The sequence below is a fragment of the Canis lupus genome, chromosome 30 (genome assembly GCF_011100685.1).
Source record: "Canis lupus familiaris isolate Mischka breed German Shepherd chromosome 30, alternate assembly UU_Cfam_GSD_1.0, whole genome shotgun sequence".
Taxonomy (NCBI): Eukaryota; Metazoa; Chordata; class Mammalia; order Carnivora; family Canidae; genus Canis; species Canis lupus.
Window position 1 is genome coordinate 16,814,375 of NC_049251.1, and position 19,733 is coordinate 16,834,107.

The 19,733-nt window shown below is 34.3% G+C and overlaps 1 protein-coding gene across 3 annotated transcripts in view; it reads right to left on the bottom strand.

The window, feature by feature from the left end:
* The window catches only part of TRPM7 (transient receptor potential cation channel subfamily M member 7), a 114,507-nt gene that overhangs the window by 57,919 nt on the left and 36,855 nt on the right, over window positions 1-19,733 (bottom strand). For all 3 annotated transcript variants that reach the window (XM_038580409.1, XM_038580408.1, XM_038580410.1), the window contains exons 5-12: window positions 17,437-17,650; window positions 15,073-15,197; window positions 13,667-13,838; window positions 12,032-12,206; window positions 10,945-11,068; window positions 8,991-9,063; window positions 7,085-7,185; window positions 1,106-1,240 (exon numbers count right to left, since the gene is read on the bottom strand). In XM_038580409.1, the coding sequence (XP_038436337.1) occupies window positions 1,106-1,240; window positions 7,085-7,185; window positions 8,991-9,063; window positions 10,945-11,068; window positions 12,032-12,206; window positions 13,667-13,838; window positions 15,073-15,197; window positions 17,437-17,650 (1,119 nt within the window). The remainder of the gene's footprint in view (window positions 1-1,105; window positions 1,241-7,084; window positions 7,186-8,990; window positions 9,064-10,944; window positions 11,069-12,031; window positions 12,207-13,666; window positions 13,839-15,072; window positions 15,198-17,436; window positions 17,651-19,733) is intronic.

Sequence of the window (19,733 nt, forward strand, 5' to 3'; positions counted from 1 at the left end):
AAATAATGAATACAATTCCAGTAAGTGAAGAGTAGCTGAGAAAAAAACACACACCAAAACTTTGTAAACAAATGCTTTCTTAAACAGTTAATATTTTGGGAAAATAGTAGGTAGACAACATAACCAAAATATCTAGTATGTGAAGGTGGGGGTGGGAATAAAAGGTCAAGTGATAGAGTTAGCTACGGCAAAATTTCAAAAGCTGAAGAGCTTTGAAAATCAAGCTAAGGGTTTGGGTATTATTCTATACACACTGGAGAGCTATCAAAGATTTTTTAACTGGGGAAAGATATGGTAAAATATAGGATTATAATAATTAGTTTAAAGAACTGATTTGAAGAAAGGACAGGAGATTAGATTACTGAAATAGTATGACTACTAAAAGGACAAAGTATAATAACATTAGGCATGAAAAGGAGGAGATACAAAGAAATTGATCAATGTACAGAGAGCTTTGCAGAGAAGTCAAAGTTAGAAAACTAGGATTTGGTAGTAGTGTACCTCAAAATATAGCTCAATTAAAATAATGTTGGTAACATGGAAAACCAGTAAGAAGGGCAGTATTTACTCTCTCCAATGCTAGACAATCTTTGTAAAGGGAACAGTTTTCAGGAGCTCTTTAGAAAAAAAAAAAAAACAAAAAGGTATGTAAGCTAAAAGGGGATATCACAAGGTTAAAATTATGAACGTAAAAAACAAAAAGAAGAAAACACAATGTGTAATTTCTCCATTACGAAAAGGCATCCAATGAAATTTAGTGTAATAAACGACCACCAAGAAGGCGGGGAAAAAAGGAAATAAAGTGACTTTTAATGAAGAAGCTGATCCTACAGTTTTAAAAAGTGGTGAAGGGAAGAAATGGGAGACAGTTGTAAACACTTTACCTCCTTCTTACGTGGCTATGGTATCAGGGAAAATCTCCAGAAACAAGCAAAGAGTTTCAGATTGTCACATAACCAATCTACCCTAAGACTGGCAGTAATTTTTCCAAGTCATTAAGCAAATCATTAAAGGTCTTGGCAGTGGAATTGGATATGTCCAGGTAAAATGACACTTCCCAAAGATGATAAAGCTTATTCAACAAAGAATTCTGACACATACTTACTGTGTTGTAAAGTTCTTCCAGTCTAGGAATGGTAAGAAATTTATGCATGCTTACTCCATTTTCAATAAGAAGCTTCACAAATGCAACTCTATCCATCACAAGAGCATCAAGCATAGCTTGTTCCAAGGATCCAACCTAAAATATAAAATTTAATGAATATATTTCACAAAGTCTAATATACAATACAAAGTTCTTTTTTTTTTTTAAGATTTTATTTATTTATTCATGAGACACACACAGAGAGGCAGAGACATCCGTAGAGGGAGAAGCAGGCTCCCTGTGGAGAGCCTACCTAATGTACAACTCAATCCCAGGACCCTGGGGTCACAGCCTGAGCCAAAGGCAGGTGCTCAAACACTGAGCCACCCAGGTGCCCCACAGATTAAAAGTTCTAAATGCAATTCCTTATTTGTTTCTCAACAGTTTTAGAACAAAATTAAAAAGATGCAAAATAGGTGAGGCCTGAGAGGCTCAGTCTGTCAAGTGTCCAACTCTTGATTCTGGCTCAGTTCATTATTTCAGAATTGTGAGATCAAGCCCTGCATCCAGCTCCACGTAGAGCCTGCTTAAGAGTCTCTCTATCCCCCTTCCTTTGCCCCTCCCCAACAAAACGCAAAATTAGTAAATGGCTAGGATTTAAGGTATAAAGGGAATAAAAGAAAAGACCTCTACAGAGTAGCATTCCCCAAAAAACATTCCATAAGCAGTATTTCTGCAGGAAAGTGTTGCGTGGGGAGGTGGGGGGGTGGGAGTGGGGAATCCATTATCAAGTAAATCTAGGAGAAAAATACCTTAGAGCAACAGTTCTCGACATTTAGGAAAGGTTTTTTAGAGGGATTTCTTTTTCTTTTTTTTTTTTTTTAACATTTCATTTAAATTCAATTTGCCAACATAGTATCTAACACCCAGTGTTCTTCCCCTCAAGTTTGAAGGGATCATTTCAATAATTGGGGATCATTACTAATATTCAAAGGATACCAAAGATCATACCACATGCCAGACAATTTTACTTAAAAAGGAATTGTTCCATATTTTACACAATTCTGTTATCCCATTAGATGTTCATCAATGAAAATGCAGTAATTCTGCTTTACATACAAAGTATTGTCGTGGTTTGCTTTACAAAACGAACTTTCCAGAAATCCAACTATCATATAAATTAGATAAGATGATATTTAGCTTTCTTTAGAACTTTAAATTATTCACCATTAGAAAAAATTGTATTTCCAAATAGCCACACGATCTGTGCTGTTTAATATAACACGTGTATATCAGCATTTACAAACTGTTCCTTTAAAAAAATATATTTTATTTATTTATTCATGAGAGACACAGAGACAGAGAAAGAGGAAGAGACACAGGCCGAGGGAGAAGTAGGCTCCCTGCAAGGAGCCCGACGTGGGACTCGATCTCGGATCCTGGGATCACACCCTAAGCCAAAGGCAGACACTCAACCATTGAGCCACCCAGGTACCCCATCACCAAGATCTTTTTAAGGGTATAAACTAAATTTAAGGGTATAGACTATACCCTTATACATGATGGGATTTCAAGAAGAAAGATGTTCTCTGCAGTGTTTTTCATCACTTAGTTCTATGTCATAACAAGGAAAATATTTTGGCATTGTGCTTAAAGATAAGGCCAAACTAATTAATAACACTGTAAAACTTACTCATTTTCTCATATTAACTGGTAATTTATCATGGCATGTTATTCCTATTTTAGTTGATATTCTTTTTCTCTTACCACATACAAATAATTCTGCTATGTTATTACTTATTCTAACATAAACTAACGTTTATTCTAATTTCTACTTGGTCTTCTTCCTGTTCTTTCCTTGTCCTATACTAGTAATGGGTGTTTTCCTGCTCCCCATGGAATTTAAATTACCAAAAACATTCTTATATTAGTGCGCACTCACAACTGCAGCATTTATACTGATCCTATATAAAATAAGTGCAAGCATCTAATTATTTATTATGCCAATTATATGTTGCTATTCCTGAGACCTCTGCATTAAAATATCTTTTATTATAAATGACTTTTGTCTTTATCACAATAGGGCATTATATTGCTTTTTAAAAATTTGTATAGGGGGACACCTGGGTGGCTTAGTGGTTGAGCATCTGCCTTTGGCTCAGGTCGTGATCCCGGAGTCCCAGGATCCAGTCCCACATCAGGCTCCCTGCATGGAGCCTGCTTCTCCTTCGTCCTGTGTCTCTGCCTCTCTCTCTCTGTCTCTCATGAATAAATAAATAAAACCTTAAAAAATAAACATAAAATAAAAATAAAAATTTGTATACGGGTGCCTGAGTGGCTCAGTGGTTGAGTGTCTGCCTTCAGCTCAGGGCGTGATCCCAGAGTCCGGAGACTGAGTCTTGTATCAGGCTCCCCGCAGGGAGCCTGCTTCTTCCTCTGCCTACATCTCTGCTTCTGTGTGTCTCTCATGAATAAAAATAATAAAATAAAAATCTTGAAAAGACATATTAAAAAATTTTTTAAATAAAAATTTGTATAGTAAGCACTTCATGAAAGTCAATTTTCACATAACAAAAAGGTCATAATGAAACTTATGTGTCTTATCTGAATTGAACAAAAAGAAGTGTTCTTTCTGAATTAGGTTTATAATCACTGCCCTAAAACAATAAAGCCCGATAAAATTTCCACATCTGAGGAAAAAAAGGTTTAAAGAAGAAGTATCTGCTTTGTTTCACATTTCTTCATATACTTAATGCATTCTGAACTTCTAATAACCAAGAGGGAAAACAGTAAGACAATTATGCTGCAAACTAACATGAAGGAAAGCACAAAATCAAATAGCTAGCATTGTGCCAAACAAACCCATAACATAAACCACATATACATAGAAGAAAAAGGCTTTGACCAAGCCTTTACATCTGAGGAGATGGCTCAGTATGAAGAGTGTGCAACTCTTTATATCAGGGTCTTGAGTTTGAGCCCCACATTGGGTATAGACATTATTTAAATAAATAAATGTGTTTGGGTTTTGTTTTTTTAAGGAAACCAGAAAAAGGAATCAAGTCCAGGTAGGTATCCAGAGGAATACTGTACCAAAGAGAAAAAACAGCAAGTATAAAGATGGGGGCAACACTCTTGGTATGTTTTAAGAACACGCCTATAAAGGGGTACCTGGGTGGTTCAATCAGTTAAGCATCTGCCTTCATCTCAGGTCATGATCCCAGAGTCCTGAGGTTGAGCCTTGCAACAGGCTCCCTGCTCAGCAGGGTAGCACGCTTCTCCCTTTCCTCCCCACTTGTGCTCTCTATTTCTATCTCTGTATCTCTCTCTCAAATAAATAAAATCTAAAAAAAAAAAAAAAAAAAAAGAACACGCCAATATGACTACATAAAAGAGTCAAAAGGGAATAGTGTTAACATGGAAAGTAAGAGAGGTAGTAACGGGACAGAAGATGTGAAGCCCTACAAGCCATCATAAAGGCTCTGGATTATGCTCTGCATAAATGTGATGTTATCCATCTTCTGTCTAAAAGGAGAGGAAGAATGAGAATAAGGAAATCAAACAGGATGCCCCTAAAACAACATAGAAGAAGGGTGACAGTAGATTGGACCAGGATGTTAAAAAAAATTGGGTAGTTTGAAAGGAGACCTGAAAACGTTTACAAATGGAATTGGATTGTAATATATGAGAAAGACAAAAGTAAAAAATAACACTAAGGTTTCTTATCCTCAAAACTGGGAAAAGATTGTTCCCATTAATAAGATGGTAAAGACCATCTGGTTTAAACATCTAATATAACAGTACAATGAATTCTCTTATACATAAAAGACTATTTCTTTGCTTGCTTTCTTTTTCTTTTAACCTTTTGACTCCAACTATTTTTCCCACTTCTCCATCACTTATCTGGTTTCTGTATCTATGAGCTTAATTTTTATTTAATTCCACATACAAAAAAAATCGTATGGTATTTATATTTCACCTAGCATGATGATCTCAAGATCAATCTATGTTGTTGTAAATACCAAGATTTCACTCTTTATTATGGCTGAATAACATTCCACTGTATGTATACACAATTTCCTTGTCCATTCATCCATCAAGCCAGAAAACAATAAACAAAATGGCAATAAGTACACATCTGTAAATAATTACTTTAAATGTAAATGGAATAAATGCCAATGAAAATGCGCAGTGTTTGAATGGATTAAAAAAAACAAGACTCATCACCTATATGAAGCCTACAAGAAACTCACTTTAGATGTAAAGTCACAAACTAAAAGTGAAGGTATAGAATAAGATATTCCATACAAATGGTATCCAAAAAGACAGACGGAATAGCTGTATTTCTCTCAGACAAAACACACTTTAAAACACACACTGTAATAAAAGGCATTACATAATAATAAAGACATCTATCAAACAAGAAGATATAATCTGCATAAATATTTATGCATCCTAGAGAGGACCTAAATATATAAAGCAAATATTAACAGACACAAAGGGAGAAAGAGATAGCAATACAATAATGGTAGCATACTTTACCACACACCCCTTATATCGATAGAACATTCAGACAGAAAATCAGTTAGAAAATATTGGTCTTAAATGGAATTAACAGATATTTACAGAACATCATCCAAAAGCAAAAGAACACATATTCTTGTCAAGTGCACATGGAATATTTTCCAGGATAGATTATACGGTAGGCTATAAAACAAGTCTTAATAAAATTAGGAGGACTGAAATCATATCAAGCATCTTTTCCAACCACAATGGTATGAAACTAGAAATTAGTTACATGAGTAAAACTGGAAAATTTACAAATATGTGAAGACCAAACAACATGCTACTAAACAAGGAGTCAAAGAAGAAACAAAAAATATCTTGAGACAATTAAAAATGGAAATACAACATACCAAAATTTGTAAAATGTAGCAAAAGCAGTTCTAAGAGGAAAGCTAATAGCAATAAAGGCCTACACCTCAAGAAATTTCTAAGTCTCAAACACCTAACTTACACCTCAAGGAATAAGAAAAAGAATGAACAAAACATAAAGTTAGTAGAAGGAAGGAAATAACAGAGATTAGAAATTAATGAAATAGAAACAAAAAAGATCAATGAAACTAAGAGCTGATTCTTTGAAAAGATAAAAGGTTAAGAAGAGAAACCTTTAGCTAGACTCAACAACAAAAAAAGACTCAAAATCAGAAATAAAACAGAATATGCTACAACTAGTACCACAGAAATACAAATGATTATAAGAAACTATGAACAATTATACACTAAAAAACTGGACAACCTATGGGCTCCCTGCTCTGAGGGATACCAGCTTCTCCCTCTCCCTCTGTCACTCCTCTTGTTTGCGCTCTCTCAAATAAATGAAATCTTTTTTTACAAAATTGAACAGCTAAATCCCTGGGAAATACAACCCACCAAGACTGAATCATGAGGAAACAGAAAATCTGAACAGATCAATTACTAGTAAGGAGACTGAATCAATAATTAAAAATCTACCAATAAACAGGAGAGCAGGACCAAACAGCTCACTGGTGAATTCTACCAAACATTCATTCAAAGAAGAATAAATACCAATCCTTAATCTCTTCCAACCACATCTTCCAAAGCATCTTTTAAAACAGGAGGAGGAACTCTTCCAAACTTACTTTATGAGGCGAGCATTATCCTGATACCAAAATCAGATTACACCACCACAAGAAAATTATAGGCCAATATCCCTAATACACAGAGATATACAGGGCACAATTTCTAAGACTTCTTTCAGTTCTAGGATTTTTAGTGATCCAAATCCTATAAAAAGAAAGGTTTCATCGTGAGCTATATTAAATCCTAAATAAATCTGGATTTTGTAGAAATGTTTAGCTAAACTAATTTTGCATTTTAGGCAGACGTAAAATGTCAAGCTAGTTCACAGTTCCAGCAAATACTTTGTTATTAGGCAGTCTAATTTAATTGCATCATGTATATAGATTATTTACATACCAGCCACTGCTGTCCATAAACAAACACATGATTTTTGGCAATGTCAACTCTATCCCATGCCAGTGTAAGGATGAGCTGGTCAAACGCAGATGCATTAGTGCCTAATTGCATAAAGAAAACAGTTGACAAATTCAATTAATTTATCTCCATTAAAATGTGAACACTTACCAATTCTCTGCATTCCCTTTTAATTAACTCATATAAGCTCATGTCAGTCACTGTTCAGAGGTAGCCTGTCTCACAGAAATAAGGTTACCCCCAACATTGAGGACTTTTATTTTCCAACTACAAAAAACACACAGCCTCACTCATTGCAAACAATTCAGAATACAGAACAGTAAGAATAAAACAAAGATGATCTATCAGAGACAGTACTGTGTTAAAATTATAAAAAAACATCCTTACAGGTGCTTTGCTACTCATATATAAATTCATACAAATACTTTTAATCGTTTATGCAGAAGTGCATGATACTATACGAAGTATTCAGTAGCCTATTTTATGTATCTTAACATCATACCTTAGTTTTGTAGAACAGTACATATAAATTTATATTACATACATATTAATACCCTTTAAAGGAATACTAAAGTTGATTCAACAAACACTCTAGTGGACATTCAGGTTATTTTGAATTTTTTGGTGAGTATACTTTTATGCACATGCTTGATTATTAAAATAGAATGATTATGTAGAAGACAAAATGCTGGGTAAAGAATACTTTAAAACTTTTGATATACTGCCATAATATGTTCCAGAAAGGTGATACCACCCATCAATGGTATAATACCCACAAGGAGACTAAAATGCTTCCTTATTAAGATATACTTTGTTTTAATTATAATATTGACCATCCTTCCACATTTTCCCCAAGCATTTATATTATTCTAACATCTTTTACATGAATTCTAACTCATTTTTCCATGAAGTATTCATAATCTTACTATTGATTTATAACAACTCTGTGGTCCCTTTAGATTCCTATTCCTTAATTTCCTCATCTATAAAATGAGGAAATAATAGGAAATTTTCCTGTTAGGGTTGTTGTAAGATTAAATGATCAACAGTGTAAAACACTAGAACACAGTGGTTAGGACAAAGTATATGGCAAATATAGGTGTTCTCTTTTTAGTTTTTATTTGTATGCAATACCATTTATTGATCTTTCCCTTTATAGTTTCTGGATTTTCTATTATTTATCTCTGTTTCCAAAGTGTAAATATATCTTATTACAGTATTTTTAAAATGTTTGATCTATTGGCAATTTATTATGATCTAATATTTGGGAACTTCTTGTGAATGACAACAACATAGTGTCTTCTTGCTTTGTTCCTGCCATTTCACTACATACTTGGACTTTCAAGTACCCACCCAGATGGGACAAGTTTTAGCTTCCAATTTTTGGAAAGATTTTATAATTGTTTTATTGGTTGGATGTCTTTGGCAAGGTAATGAGAGGACAACACAGTTTAATGTGATGTGCATTAACCCTTGAATCCTCAAGCATACCACTAGCTTTCTTTCCAAATTTCTTTTCAGAATGAAAACAACATGTTTTAAGAACATTTAATTTCTATCAACCAAGACCCTATTACCTTTAAACACCTACTTTCAGCCAATTAAAAATGTAGAACATTCAAAAAAAAAAAAATGTAGAACATTCTTAATAGGATAATTAAATGGGTCTGGTGGCAAAAACCCTGCTAGAAATTTTAAAAACTTTTAGATTTCTACAAGACAAGAGCAAAAGCCCATTTACTGTCAGAAAGCTAGCACTGTGTCTTTCACAAAGAACAATTATTAAAAAATTCAGTTCCCAAACATTTAGCTAGATTAAAAAGTCCTGTGTTATATAATAAATAGGCTATAAATAAGATCTTATAAATAAAAAGTTTTAAAATCTTACCTTTAAGCAGTGCAGTAAGGATTGCTACATCTATGTCTTGATGTTCATCTGATCCAATGTGAAAAACCGTGATCTATTTAAAGATCAATTCATAATATTATGCCTTTATATTTTCAAAGCTAAGGTATAAGGTATATAAAACAGAAAGTAATTTCAAACTACATGGGAGATAAAGATTTTTTGGGGGGGTTGGTCAGAAATTCCTTCATTTCAACCAAAACCCCCCACAAAATTAAAAACCCTTCATCGTTTACCAAATAAAAATGGCAAGTATGCTCAAAATGTTTAGTTTCATATTATATTCATTTTTTGACCTATCTTCTATTTTATGTCCTTCATTAGATAAGCAACTTGGGGCGCCTGGGTGGCTCAGTGGTTGAGCGTCTGCATTTGGCTCAGGTCATGATCCTCAGGTCCTGGGATTGAGTCCTGCATCAGGTTCCCCGCAGAGAGCCTGCTTCTCCCTCTGCCTATGTCTCTGACTCTATCTCATGTATAAATAAATAAAATCTTAAAAAAAAAAAAAAGAAAAGAAAAAGAATAAGCAACTTAATGGCCTGAGACTACAGATTACATATCTGAGTAAATCTTAATGTTTTTTCAATAGAGGGAGCATTTAATTCAAGTACTATATCCCTGTTCTTTTTTTTTTTTTTTTAATATTTTATTTATTTGACAGAGAAAAAGAGAGAGCATGAGCGAGGGGAATGGGAGAAGCAGGCCCCCTGCCAAGCAAAGAGCCCAATGCAGAGCTCCATCTCAGGACCCCAGGACCATGACCTGAGCCCAAGGCAGATGCTTAACCTTTTGGGCCACCCAGTGTCCCTATATATGTGTTCTTGAATGAAAAATGTTTTCTTCAATCCTTTAACTGGAAATGTCTTTAAATTATTTGAAGTGAAATGCCACTTGAGAGGTTTTCATTTAATAAGACTTTTCATAAAGTAAAAGACTATTTCAACCCCATACACATTTTTCAAGTTTATTGTGTACAAAAAGGAAATGCAATGAAAAACAAGAGATCAAATCCTGTTATCATCTACCTTTTATAATTGTTAAAAAATTGTTATCTCTGAAAATTTAAGCCCATGTTTAGATGACTGAAATTAAGCAACACTGATCTTTAATTTATTTAGAGCATTTAATCAAAGTAAAATAAAATTTTTTTTAGATTTTTTCTCCCCAGTAATCTCTACACCCAATGTGGGGCTCAAACTTACAACCCTGAGATCAAGAGTTGCATTGCTCTATGACTGAGCCAGCTAGGCGCTCCTCCTAATATATTTTACAGAAGCCATTAATGACTTTTTATAGTTCTTCCTTGATTCTAAATATAACCTGTTGAGGCCTCGTTATTAAAATTTTCGTAAAATAGAAGTGCAAATGTATGTCTCACTATCATATAAAACTATAACCCTTCTGTAATATCACTCTGTTTGAACAAAACAATAAATGATATCTGGACATGGTTAAAAAATAATTTAAAATTTTAAATTCAGGTATGCCTGAATGGCTCAGCGGTTGAGTGTCTGCCTTTGGCTCAGGGTATGATCCTGGTCCTGGGATTGAGTCCCACATCAGGCTCCCTGTGAGGAGCCTACCTCTACCTCTGTCTATGTCTCTGCCTCTTTCTCTGTGTCTATCATGAATAAATAAATTAAAAAATTTTTTTTTCTTAATCCAAATTAAAAACGAAAGTATTTCAGCGTGCCTGAGTGGCTCATTCAGTTAAGCGTCCAACTCTTGGTTTTCACTCAGGTCATGATCTTGTAGTCACAGGATTGTGCTCAGTGCAGATTTTGCTTTGAATTCTTTTTCTCTCTTCTTCTCCCTCCCCCTCTACCCTATCCTACATGCACTCTCTCCCTAAATAATAAAATCTTTAAAAAAATATATTTCACCAATTTATGTTTTGAATGAAATAAAAAGGCTTGTTCTATTGAAATCTACTTACAAGCTCCTTTCTTTTCATGCACTCCATCAGTGTTTGAAATAAATGAACTGCTTCACTCTGGCCAAAGTTAAATGTTTTTTTGATGGTTGAAATTATATCAGGCTCTGCTGCATCAGGAAGATTACTGTAGTGAGAGGAAACATAATTCACCAATTTCAATTTCTATTATTTGTAGACTCTAATATGAAGTATAGATGAATCCACATAAGACCTTTAGAGATAACGTATTAATATTAAATACCTGACGCTGGGTGAAATACTGTCCTTTATGAGACTCCCAACAAAAGTCATATGGGAGAAAAATAAATGTTGGAGTTATTATTCTCTCTGAATTATTTTGAATTGTTTTCAGGGCATGTGTTGCAATAGCACTACTCACATTTTATAAAATACTCTATAAAGATAATTTTAAGATATTATGGTGTATTAAGCACTACTTCACCAAAATGTCTTAAACCTGAGCACATTCACATTTTCTCTTTTCCTCAATAGGTAATATGGCTCAAAAATGTAATGATATAAAACATTTTAAAATATAAAAATGAAAATTCATAGTGAAAGTCTCCTTCCCACTATATTCTATCTGCCCAGTTCTCTCAATTGCTTGCCTTTTTCCATGTATCTACTTTTGGTAATTTTCCCAAATCTAGTATAAAGTTACCAACTTTTCTTAGCTACAAACTATTGTTATATAGATATACCATAATTTATCTAGACCTCTTAATACACATTCTATTTTGTTCCAATCTTTTACTTTTGTAAACACTGTAATGAGTAACTTTTTGTTTTTATGTATTTCATATGTATAAAAATACATCTGTATAAATAATTCCTAGAAAATGGAATTAGTGCGTCAAAAGATACGTGACTCTGTATGTTTGACAGATCTTGCAAAATTATCCTCCAAGAAGACTGTTATATTTTAATTCAATCCAATAATGTATCAGACAAGCTATTTCCTTAAATTATAACAAAGTATTATATTAAACTTCAAAGTTTCATGACCATTAAATACTGAAATAAATCTAATATTCTAAAAAACCACAAATACATAGTTATTGAAATCTTTTTTTAAGCACACACTTACCCTCCTTCTTCTGTTTGCTTATGAATATATGCTAGTAGGTCTGCAGCTCTGCCTGTTCCTTCACAAACAACGACTGGAACAGGAGGGCTTTCTTGAAGATACTCTAAAACAGTGAGGATAACATTTGGCCCACCCTCAAATATAAGTGCCACCACAGGGACACCTTGTCCAATTCCTTAAAAAAGTAAAAGATTGTAAGATATTAGGCAAAACACAGTAATTCAATCTTATTTTTTACTCAATCAAAACACAAAATAAAGTCAAAATATAATGTCTTATAAGAGAGGTAAGTTGATGTCAAGCATTCAGCATGATAATAATCTAACCTAAATGAAGTAAATACTGAATAAATTACTTTTTCATTAACATAAGGTCTGTTCTAAATGACAAAGTTAGAAAATACAATGTATGATTAGGCATGCACTGGAATTCAGATTCACCGAAAAGTAAAAATTATTTTGTATATTTCACTAATTGAACTCTTGACAAGAAATTTATACCACCAATTCATTTTTTAGTTTGTGTCTTAAAGATTTTTTTAAGTAATCCCTTCACCCGATGTGAGGTTCTAACTTACAACCCCAAATTCAAGAGTCACATGCTCCACCAAATAAGCCAACCCGCCAGGCATTCCTCATTTGTTTTTTAATACTGTATGAGTTTAACTTCTAATGTACATTTGTTTTTATTCACTTCTAAAATGCATACTTCTGGTTTCAAATACACTGAGACATTAACATGGAAGCCAATGACAGAGTCAGAATTACATAAATGGTCCTGATCAATAAAATCTAGGACCAGGACGCCTGGGTGGCTCAGTGGTTGAGTGTCTCCCTTCGGCCTAGATCGTGATCAGGCTCCCCAAAGACAGCCTGCTTCTCCCTCTGTCTATGTCTCTGCCTCTGTGTGTCTCTCATGAATAAATAAATAAATATTAAAAAAAAAAAATCCGGGACCTCCTCAAGAGTAACACAAAAGATTTAGTGAAGAATGTCAATTTCTGTTTTTACAATAATCTGCAATGCAGTGAGAAAATCCGAATACAAGCAACTGTAGGATTCTAAAACATTCCTATAGGATTGAAGAGAAGATATGACTCCATCTTAATCTGAATACATCAAACCTATAATTTTATTTCTATTTCACTTTGTCACAGAGCCCACCTTCTTGGTGTCCTAAGATTACAAAATTTCTTCTTTTTGAAAATAAAAATCTAGATCTTGAACCAGAAAGTATGACTGTGGTTGGAAAGGAAGACAAGTGTCAAGAATTTTAAGACATATCTACTACTAAAGAGTAATACCTATTCAGGTAAAAAACTTCAAACAAGATGCATCTTTGCAATAAAGAATTTTTTTTCCTCTTTTACTCTTTAATCTTGACTTTCAAATCAGGTAATAGAATATATCACACATTAAGAATATTTCTGAATTCCTTCGGCTGCAATAGGATTACAATACCAACAGAGCTTCCAATGAACCTCTGTGGCTTTGGCCACAATATCTGAGTACCCTATTTGGCCTCAGACTTCTTTCCCTAAATCTTTCTACCTTGTCTAAGGTCAGTTATTTTTGTTGTTTTGTATGTTGTCTTGCTACAAAAGGAATTGAGCAACAAATTTATAAATTCCCTTACTAGCATGAATTCTTTGCTGATTAATAGTTTTTTCAAGTTCTCTTCTCAATCTGACTTCTGCCCCATACTTTCCAACAGTGCCATCATCCACCAATATGAAATGGGAATGTAGATTATTCAGAACATTCAATTTGCTCAGAGGGTTCAACAAGGTTTGATAAGGAGCAACCACCTAAACAATAGCAAACGTAACAGTTAGTGAGCAGAATTAAATATAAGATAAGGAAAAAATAAACTTCGAAATAATCTGTAAAGGCAAGGAGGTAAAATACTATTTACAATACAGTAACATTAAAAAAAGTCAAAAAATATGTCAAAAAAGCACAAATTTTTAAGACAGCTGATGATTAACCAAGAGTGGGCCAAAACCATACGTTTATATTTCAACACTTTTGCAAAATATGTATTATTTTATTACTGCATGCAAAAGAAACAGAAAATAAGTATATAGAGTAAAGGAACTGTTAGGTTATTAGTAGATAAAGTGCAATGTACAAAGGACACTGAATAAGAAAATCTAATAGATTTTTCTGGCCCTAATAGAATCTTTAAAATTGATATAAGGAATTTAATTGTACTTGAAAGTGATCGTTATTATACAGTAATTCCTTTTCAGTACTTGATAAATATTTATGACCAATTCACATGTTTTTAACCTACTCAAATAAAATGCTATCATTTGGTTACTATTCTTAATGACAATAAAACTAATTCTTAATATCATATAGTCATTAAAAATGTAATTACAAAGACTGGCATGATTTGGAAAAGGTGTGAAATAGTTACACAAAAAAGAAACAAAAATGTACTAATACAATAATGACAACTAATTCTATCTGTGAATGCATTTTTTAAAGGATCATAAGAAAACCTCAGGAAAAAAGGGAAAAAAAAAGAGAAGGAAAATACTCTTTAAAAATAATTTGAGGGATCCCTGGGTGGCGCAACAGTTTAGCGCCTGCCTTTGGCTCAGGGTGTGATCCTGGAGACCCAGGATCGAATCCCACGTCGGGCTCCCGGTGCGTGGAGCCTGCTTCTCCCTCTGCCTATGTCTCTGCCCCTCCCTCTCTCTCTCTCTCTCTCTCTCTCTGTGACTATCATAAATAAAAAAATAAAAAAATAAAAATTAAAAATAATTTAAGGGACGCCTGGGTGGCTCGGGGCGTGATCCTGGGGTCCCAGGATTGAGTCCCACATCGGGCTTCCTGCATGGAACCTGCTTCTCCCTCTGCCTGTGTCTCTCAGGAATAAATAAAATCTTTAAAAAAATATAATAAAAATAAAAATAAAAAAATAATTTGAAAAGTATGGTATGATCATGAGTAGTTTAAGGTGACTTGCACTATTCTTGCCCTGGTTTTGTTACACACAAGTTCAAATACAAGAAAATTTTTAAATCTTCTTACATCTCTGCCAACAAGATCATTTCTGTTTTCAATTACTCCCCATGGTGCTATTCCAATAGTGCAAATCTTTCGAGATGATCTGGAAGCATGTTCTTTGAGGGCATCACCAACATGTTTTGCCACACCTGTTCATATAAAATTTAATTCGCTTTATTTGAAAGTAGTTATTGTTTTCAGAATAAACCTGTGCTCAATCTATAACATTATAATTGGTGATATTTTTCTTTACACAGAGAAGATAAAAAGCGACAAGGTCCAAAAGACAAAACTTAGAAAACACAAGGACTAAAAACAAAACAAAACAAAACAAAACAAAACAAAACAAAAAACCCCACAATGTCAAATCACTATAACTGCCTGAAACACACGTAAAAGTAACTTTTACCATGTTGTTAGGCCTAGTCCTCTCTTAGATTCCTCATGTAAGTAACTGTAGTTTTTTGTTATTGCTCTACACATCATCTAAAAGAAAATGAAGAGTATGGCTCAGGACCATAAGCAAAACACACACACACACACACACACACACACACACACAAAACAAGCAACTACAAAAGTTGTCCAACTGAATCAAAAATTAGAAAAGTAGAAAAGACATTTTAAAAGAGCACATGGCTCCTCATTACCACTTATGAGCTGAATTGTATCCTTTTCAAAATTCCTATGTTGAAATCCTAATCCCAGTACCTCAGAATGTGACTGTATTTGGAGACAGGTCCTTTAAAGCAGCTTTACATTTAAAAATGAGGCCATTGGGGTGGGACCTAATCCAATCTATCTGGTGTCCTTTTAAGAAGACAAATTCTGGACACAAAAAGAGACACCAGGAATGCACATGAATGGCGAAGAGGACACAGTGAGAAGGTGGCCATCTATAAGCCAAGGAGAGAGGCCTCAGGAGGAACCAAATCTGCTAACATCTTGATCTTAGAACTCTAAAACTGAGAAAATAAATTTTGTTTAAGCCACCTAGTTTGTGGTATTTTATTATGGCAGCCCTAGAAAACCAATACAACACTCAGTTTGATTTTTATAAAGCATGAGATCTCATTTCTCACCTAGGTTATGGAAATAGCATCTTAACTGGTCTTCCAATTTACTGCCTTGCCTGTTTACAGTCTATTTTCAAAACATCATCCAAGTGATCTTTGCTCTTGTCAATTCCCTGCTTAAAACCATCTCTTCTTTAATTCAGAGTAAATGCAAAAGTGTTCTAACAGCCTATGAGGCTTTATAATGATGTGCCTAATACCCCTGCTATTCACCACCTTTCCTTACCCCATCCCATCCTATCCTCTACCACACCCCCATAACTTTACGACCTCATCACCAAACACTCCTTGTTCATCCTACTCAGCTACACTGGATCCTTCTTACCATTCTTCCAACACACTAGCAGCTTCTTTTCTTTTAAATCTCTGCCTCACATTACCTTTAACTTGCTCCCTCATTTCCTTCAATCTACTCAAATGTCACCCTATTAATGATGCCCTCTCCATCAACCTTCATCATCCTTTCTCTGTATTTCATGTGTCACATAGCTCTTATTATCTAACATATAACATATTTAGTTATCTGCTTGTTATCTGCATCTCCTCTGCTAGAATATAAGTTCCACAAAGGTAAATATTTTCTTTGTTTGTGGAATGATGTATCTTCAGCAGCCAGAAGAATGCCTGACATTCAATGAGGTTCAAAAACCCCTCATAGTAAAATGTCTGCAAGTTAATTTAAGTAATAATTATATTTTGCTTTGGATATTAATTTTTCTTTTTAATCTGTATGTCATAGAGAAGATCTGGAATGAAAAATTATAGTATATTAAAAACTAATTTTGGTTTTTTAAACTAATTTTGAAAGCTATTTCTTACCACTGTGTAGGCCATGGATTGCCATTTTTATATCAATTTACTAGTATTCAGATTAACACTTGGCTTGGTAATAGGGATCAATAACCTTTTTTTGAGATGGATCAAATAGTAAACATTTCAGGGTTTGCAAGGTAAAAGGCTATTCACCTCCACTGTTGCACAAATGTAGTTACACAAATGTAACTATATATAATAGAAAAACAAATGAGTGTGGCTGTGTTCCAATAAACCTTTATTTTCCAAAATAAGGAGTGGGTTGGGTTTGGTACCTGGGACCATAGTTTATCAATACCTGCTTTAATGTGTATTATTTTTTAAGAGTAAATGAAAACCAAATATACTTTTACATTTTACCATTTATACTTAGGAACTATATAGATTATTTAACAGAAAAACTGAATATACTGATATTTGGTGTTATTTCAAATATTTAATTAATATTATGAAATATTTACAAATACACTAAATAAAATTGGTATAATCCTCACATTACCTGTGTTTACTCCTCCAGTTAAAATCCAGGCTCCGGTTGTAACTGCAGCTTTAATAAGACCCTTTCCAAGCAGCTGCTTGATTCGTGGGTGAAGCTCAAATTTCTGCATGCCTCCATGCACAGAGATAACAAGTTTGGGTAATTCCATTTGCCATTCTTTAAGCAAAAGTTGCAGAATGACTTCAGGTTTGGTGTCATATGATAGTCTCACATACTAAAAAAGATTTTTAAAGCACAAAATATATTCATATTCATTTTAAAGCACTGAATATATTCATAGGTGTCATAATACAACATTATACAATATTAGAAAAATGTTATTTATTTTTTATTTTGGGGAAAATGTTATTTAGATCAGATTATTATAAAGTAGATTTTATAGGTTACTTTTAATACACTTAACACTCTAAGGAATAAACAACAGCAAGCAAATGATTTCATTTTTTAAAAGATTTTATTTATTTATTTATTTATGAGAGACACAGAGAAAGAGAGGCAGAGACACAGGCAGAGGGAGAAGAAGGAAGCCTGATGCAGGACTCAATCCCGGGACCCCAGGATCACGCCCTGACCTGAAGGCAGACGCTCAACCACTGAGCCACCCAGGCGCCCCAACCAAATGATTTTAAAGCTGAAAAATCATTCTGTAAGAACTAAAGAAGCAGAAATACTCTAATTTCTAACCTTTAAAACATAAATATCTTTCTCTTCCTATTTATATAAACTCAATTACCATTCATCCAATTTACTCAATCTTTCAAAGCATTCAGATGGATTCACAAGTTTTTTGTTTTTGTTTTTTAATTTTAATTATTTGAGAGAGAGAGCATATGGGAGAGAGCACAAGCAAGAACACCAAAGGGAGACAGAGAAGCAGACTCTTTGCTGAACAGGGAGCCCAACACAGGGCTCAATCCCAGGACCACAAGATCACAACCCGACCTGAAGGCAGCTGTTTAATCAAACGAGCCACCCAGGCGCCCTAAGAGATTTAATTTTTTTTTAATTCTATAGAAAATAAGCTGCCACATCTGTGGAGTAAGTTCCTTTGGTTTACAAGATTTAAGAAAATTAGGTATGTCTTAAGTGACATCACAAAACTTACTTGCTATAACTACCCTTATTCATTTTCTTTGATGTACCTATATGATTTAGCTCATAAATCTGAAATACTCGGAGCACCTGCATGGCTCAGTTGGTTAAGTATCTGCCTTCAGTTCAGGTTGTGATCCCAGAGTCCAGAAATCAAGCCCTGTGTCAGACTCCCTGCGAGTCGGCTTCTCCCTCTCCCCCTGTGCTCTCTCATTCTCGCTCTCAAATATAAAATCTTTAAAAATAAAAAAGAAATCTCCTATGTTGGAAGAAAAACATTTTTAATCATCTCTAACAAAGTTTTTTTTTTTTTTTTAAGATTTTATTTATTTATTCATGAGAGACACAGAGAGAGAGACAGGCAGAGACATAGGCAGAGGGAGAAGCAGGCTCCACGCAGGGAGTCTGATGTGGGACTCCAGGATCATGATGCCCTGAGCTGAAGGCAGACATGTAACCACTGAGCCACTCAGGTGTCCCTATAACAAAGTTTCTTTGCAAAACAATATACTGCCCATTGCTTACAACCAGAGATCAAATACCAATGAAAAATATTCTAAAATATCAGAACCCAAAATAGCAGAATTTTATAGAACTGAGAAGACTCCAGAATGTGTGCCATGAGAGTGCCTGGGTGGCTCAGTTAGTTAAGCATTTGCCTTTTGCTCAGGTCATGATCTCAGGGTCTCCCGACTCAATAAGCAGGGAAATCTGCTTCTCCCTCTGCCCCTCACCCTGCTAGTGCGCGCGTGCGCACGCTCTCTCTCTCTCAAATAAATTTTAAAAAAGGCTATTTGTAACAAGATTATTTTCTATACTAAGTCTTCCTGCTTTTGTTTAATTCATCATTATATATGGCATAAAGTCATGTTTGGAAAACAGCTTAAAGTTAAAAAAAAAAAAGATTATGTAAGGAATAAATGAGGAGTTCCACTTTGGACACTGGGAGACTAGACAGTTTTGAACTAACTCTGCCCCTAGGAATAGAGAAACTAGAAAATAAACATGTCTGAAGGCATCACAGAGCTCCCAAGTCAGTGAAAAGTGGGATCAGGATCCAAAAGAACAGGAAAAGTAAGAGAGATGGGCCCACCTTTAGCACTGCTTTTCCCATCAAGGCAAGGAGGCAGGCAGAACAAAGAACAACATAAAGGGTAAAATGCTAATATAAATAAAAAATAATTATGTTTGGGGGGTTTAAAATT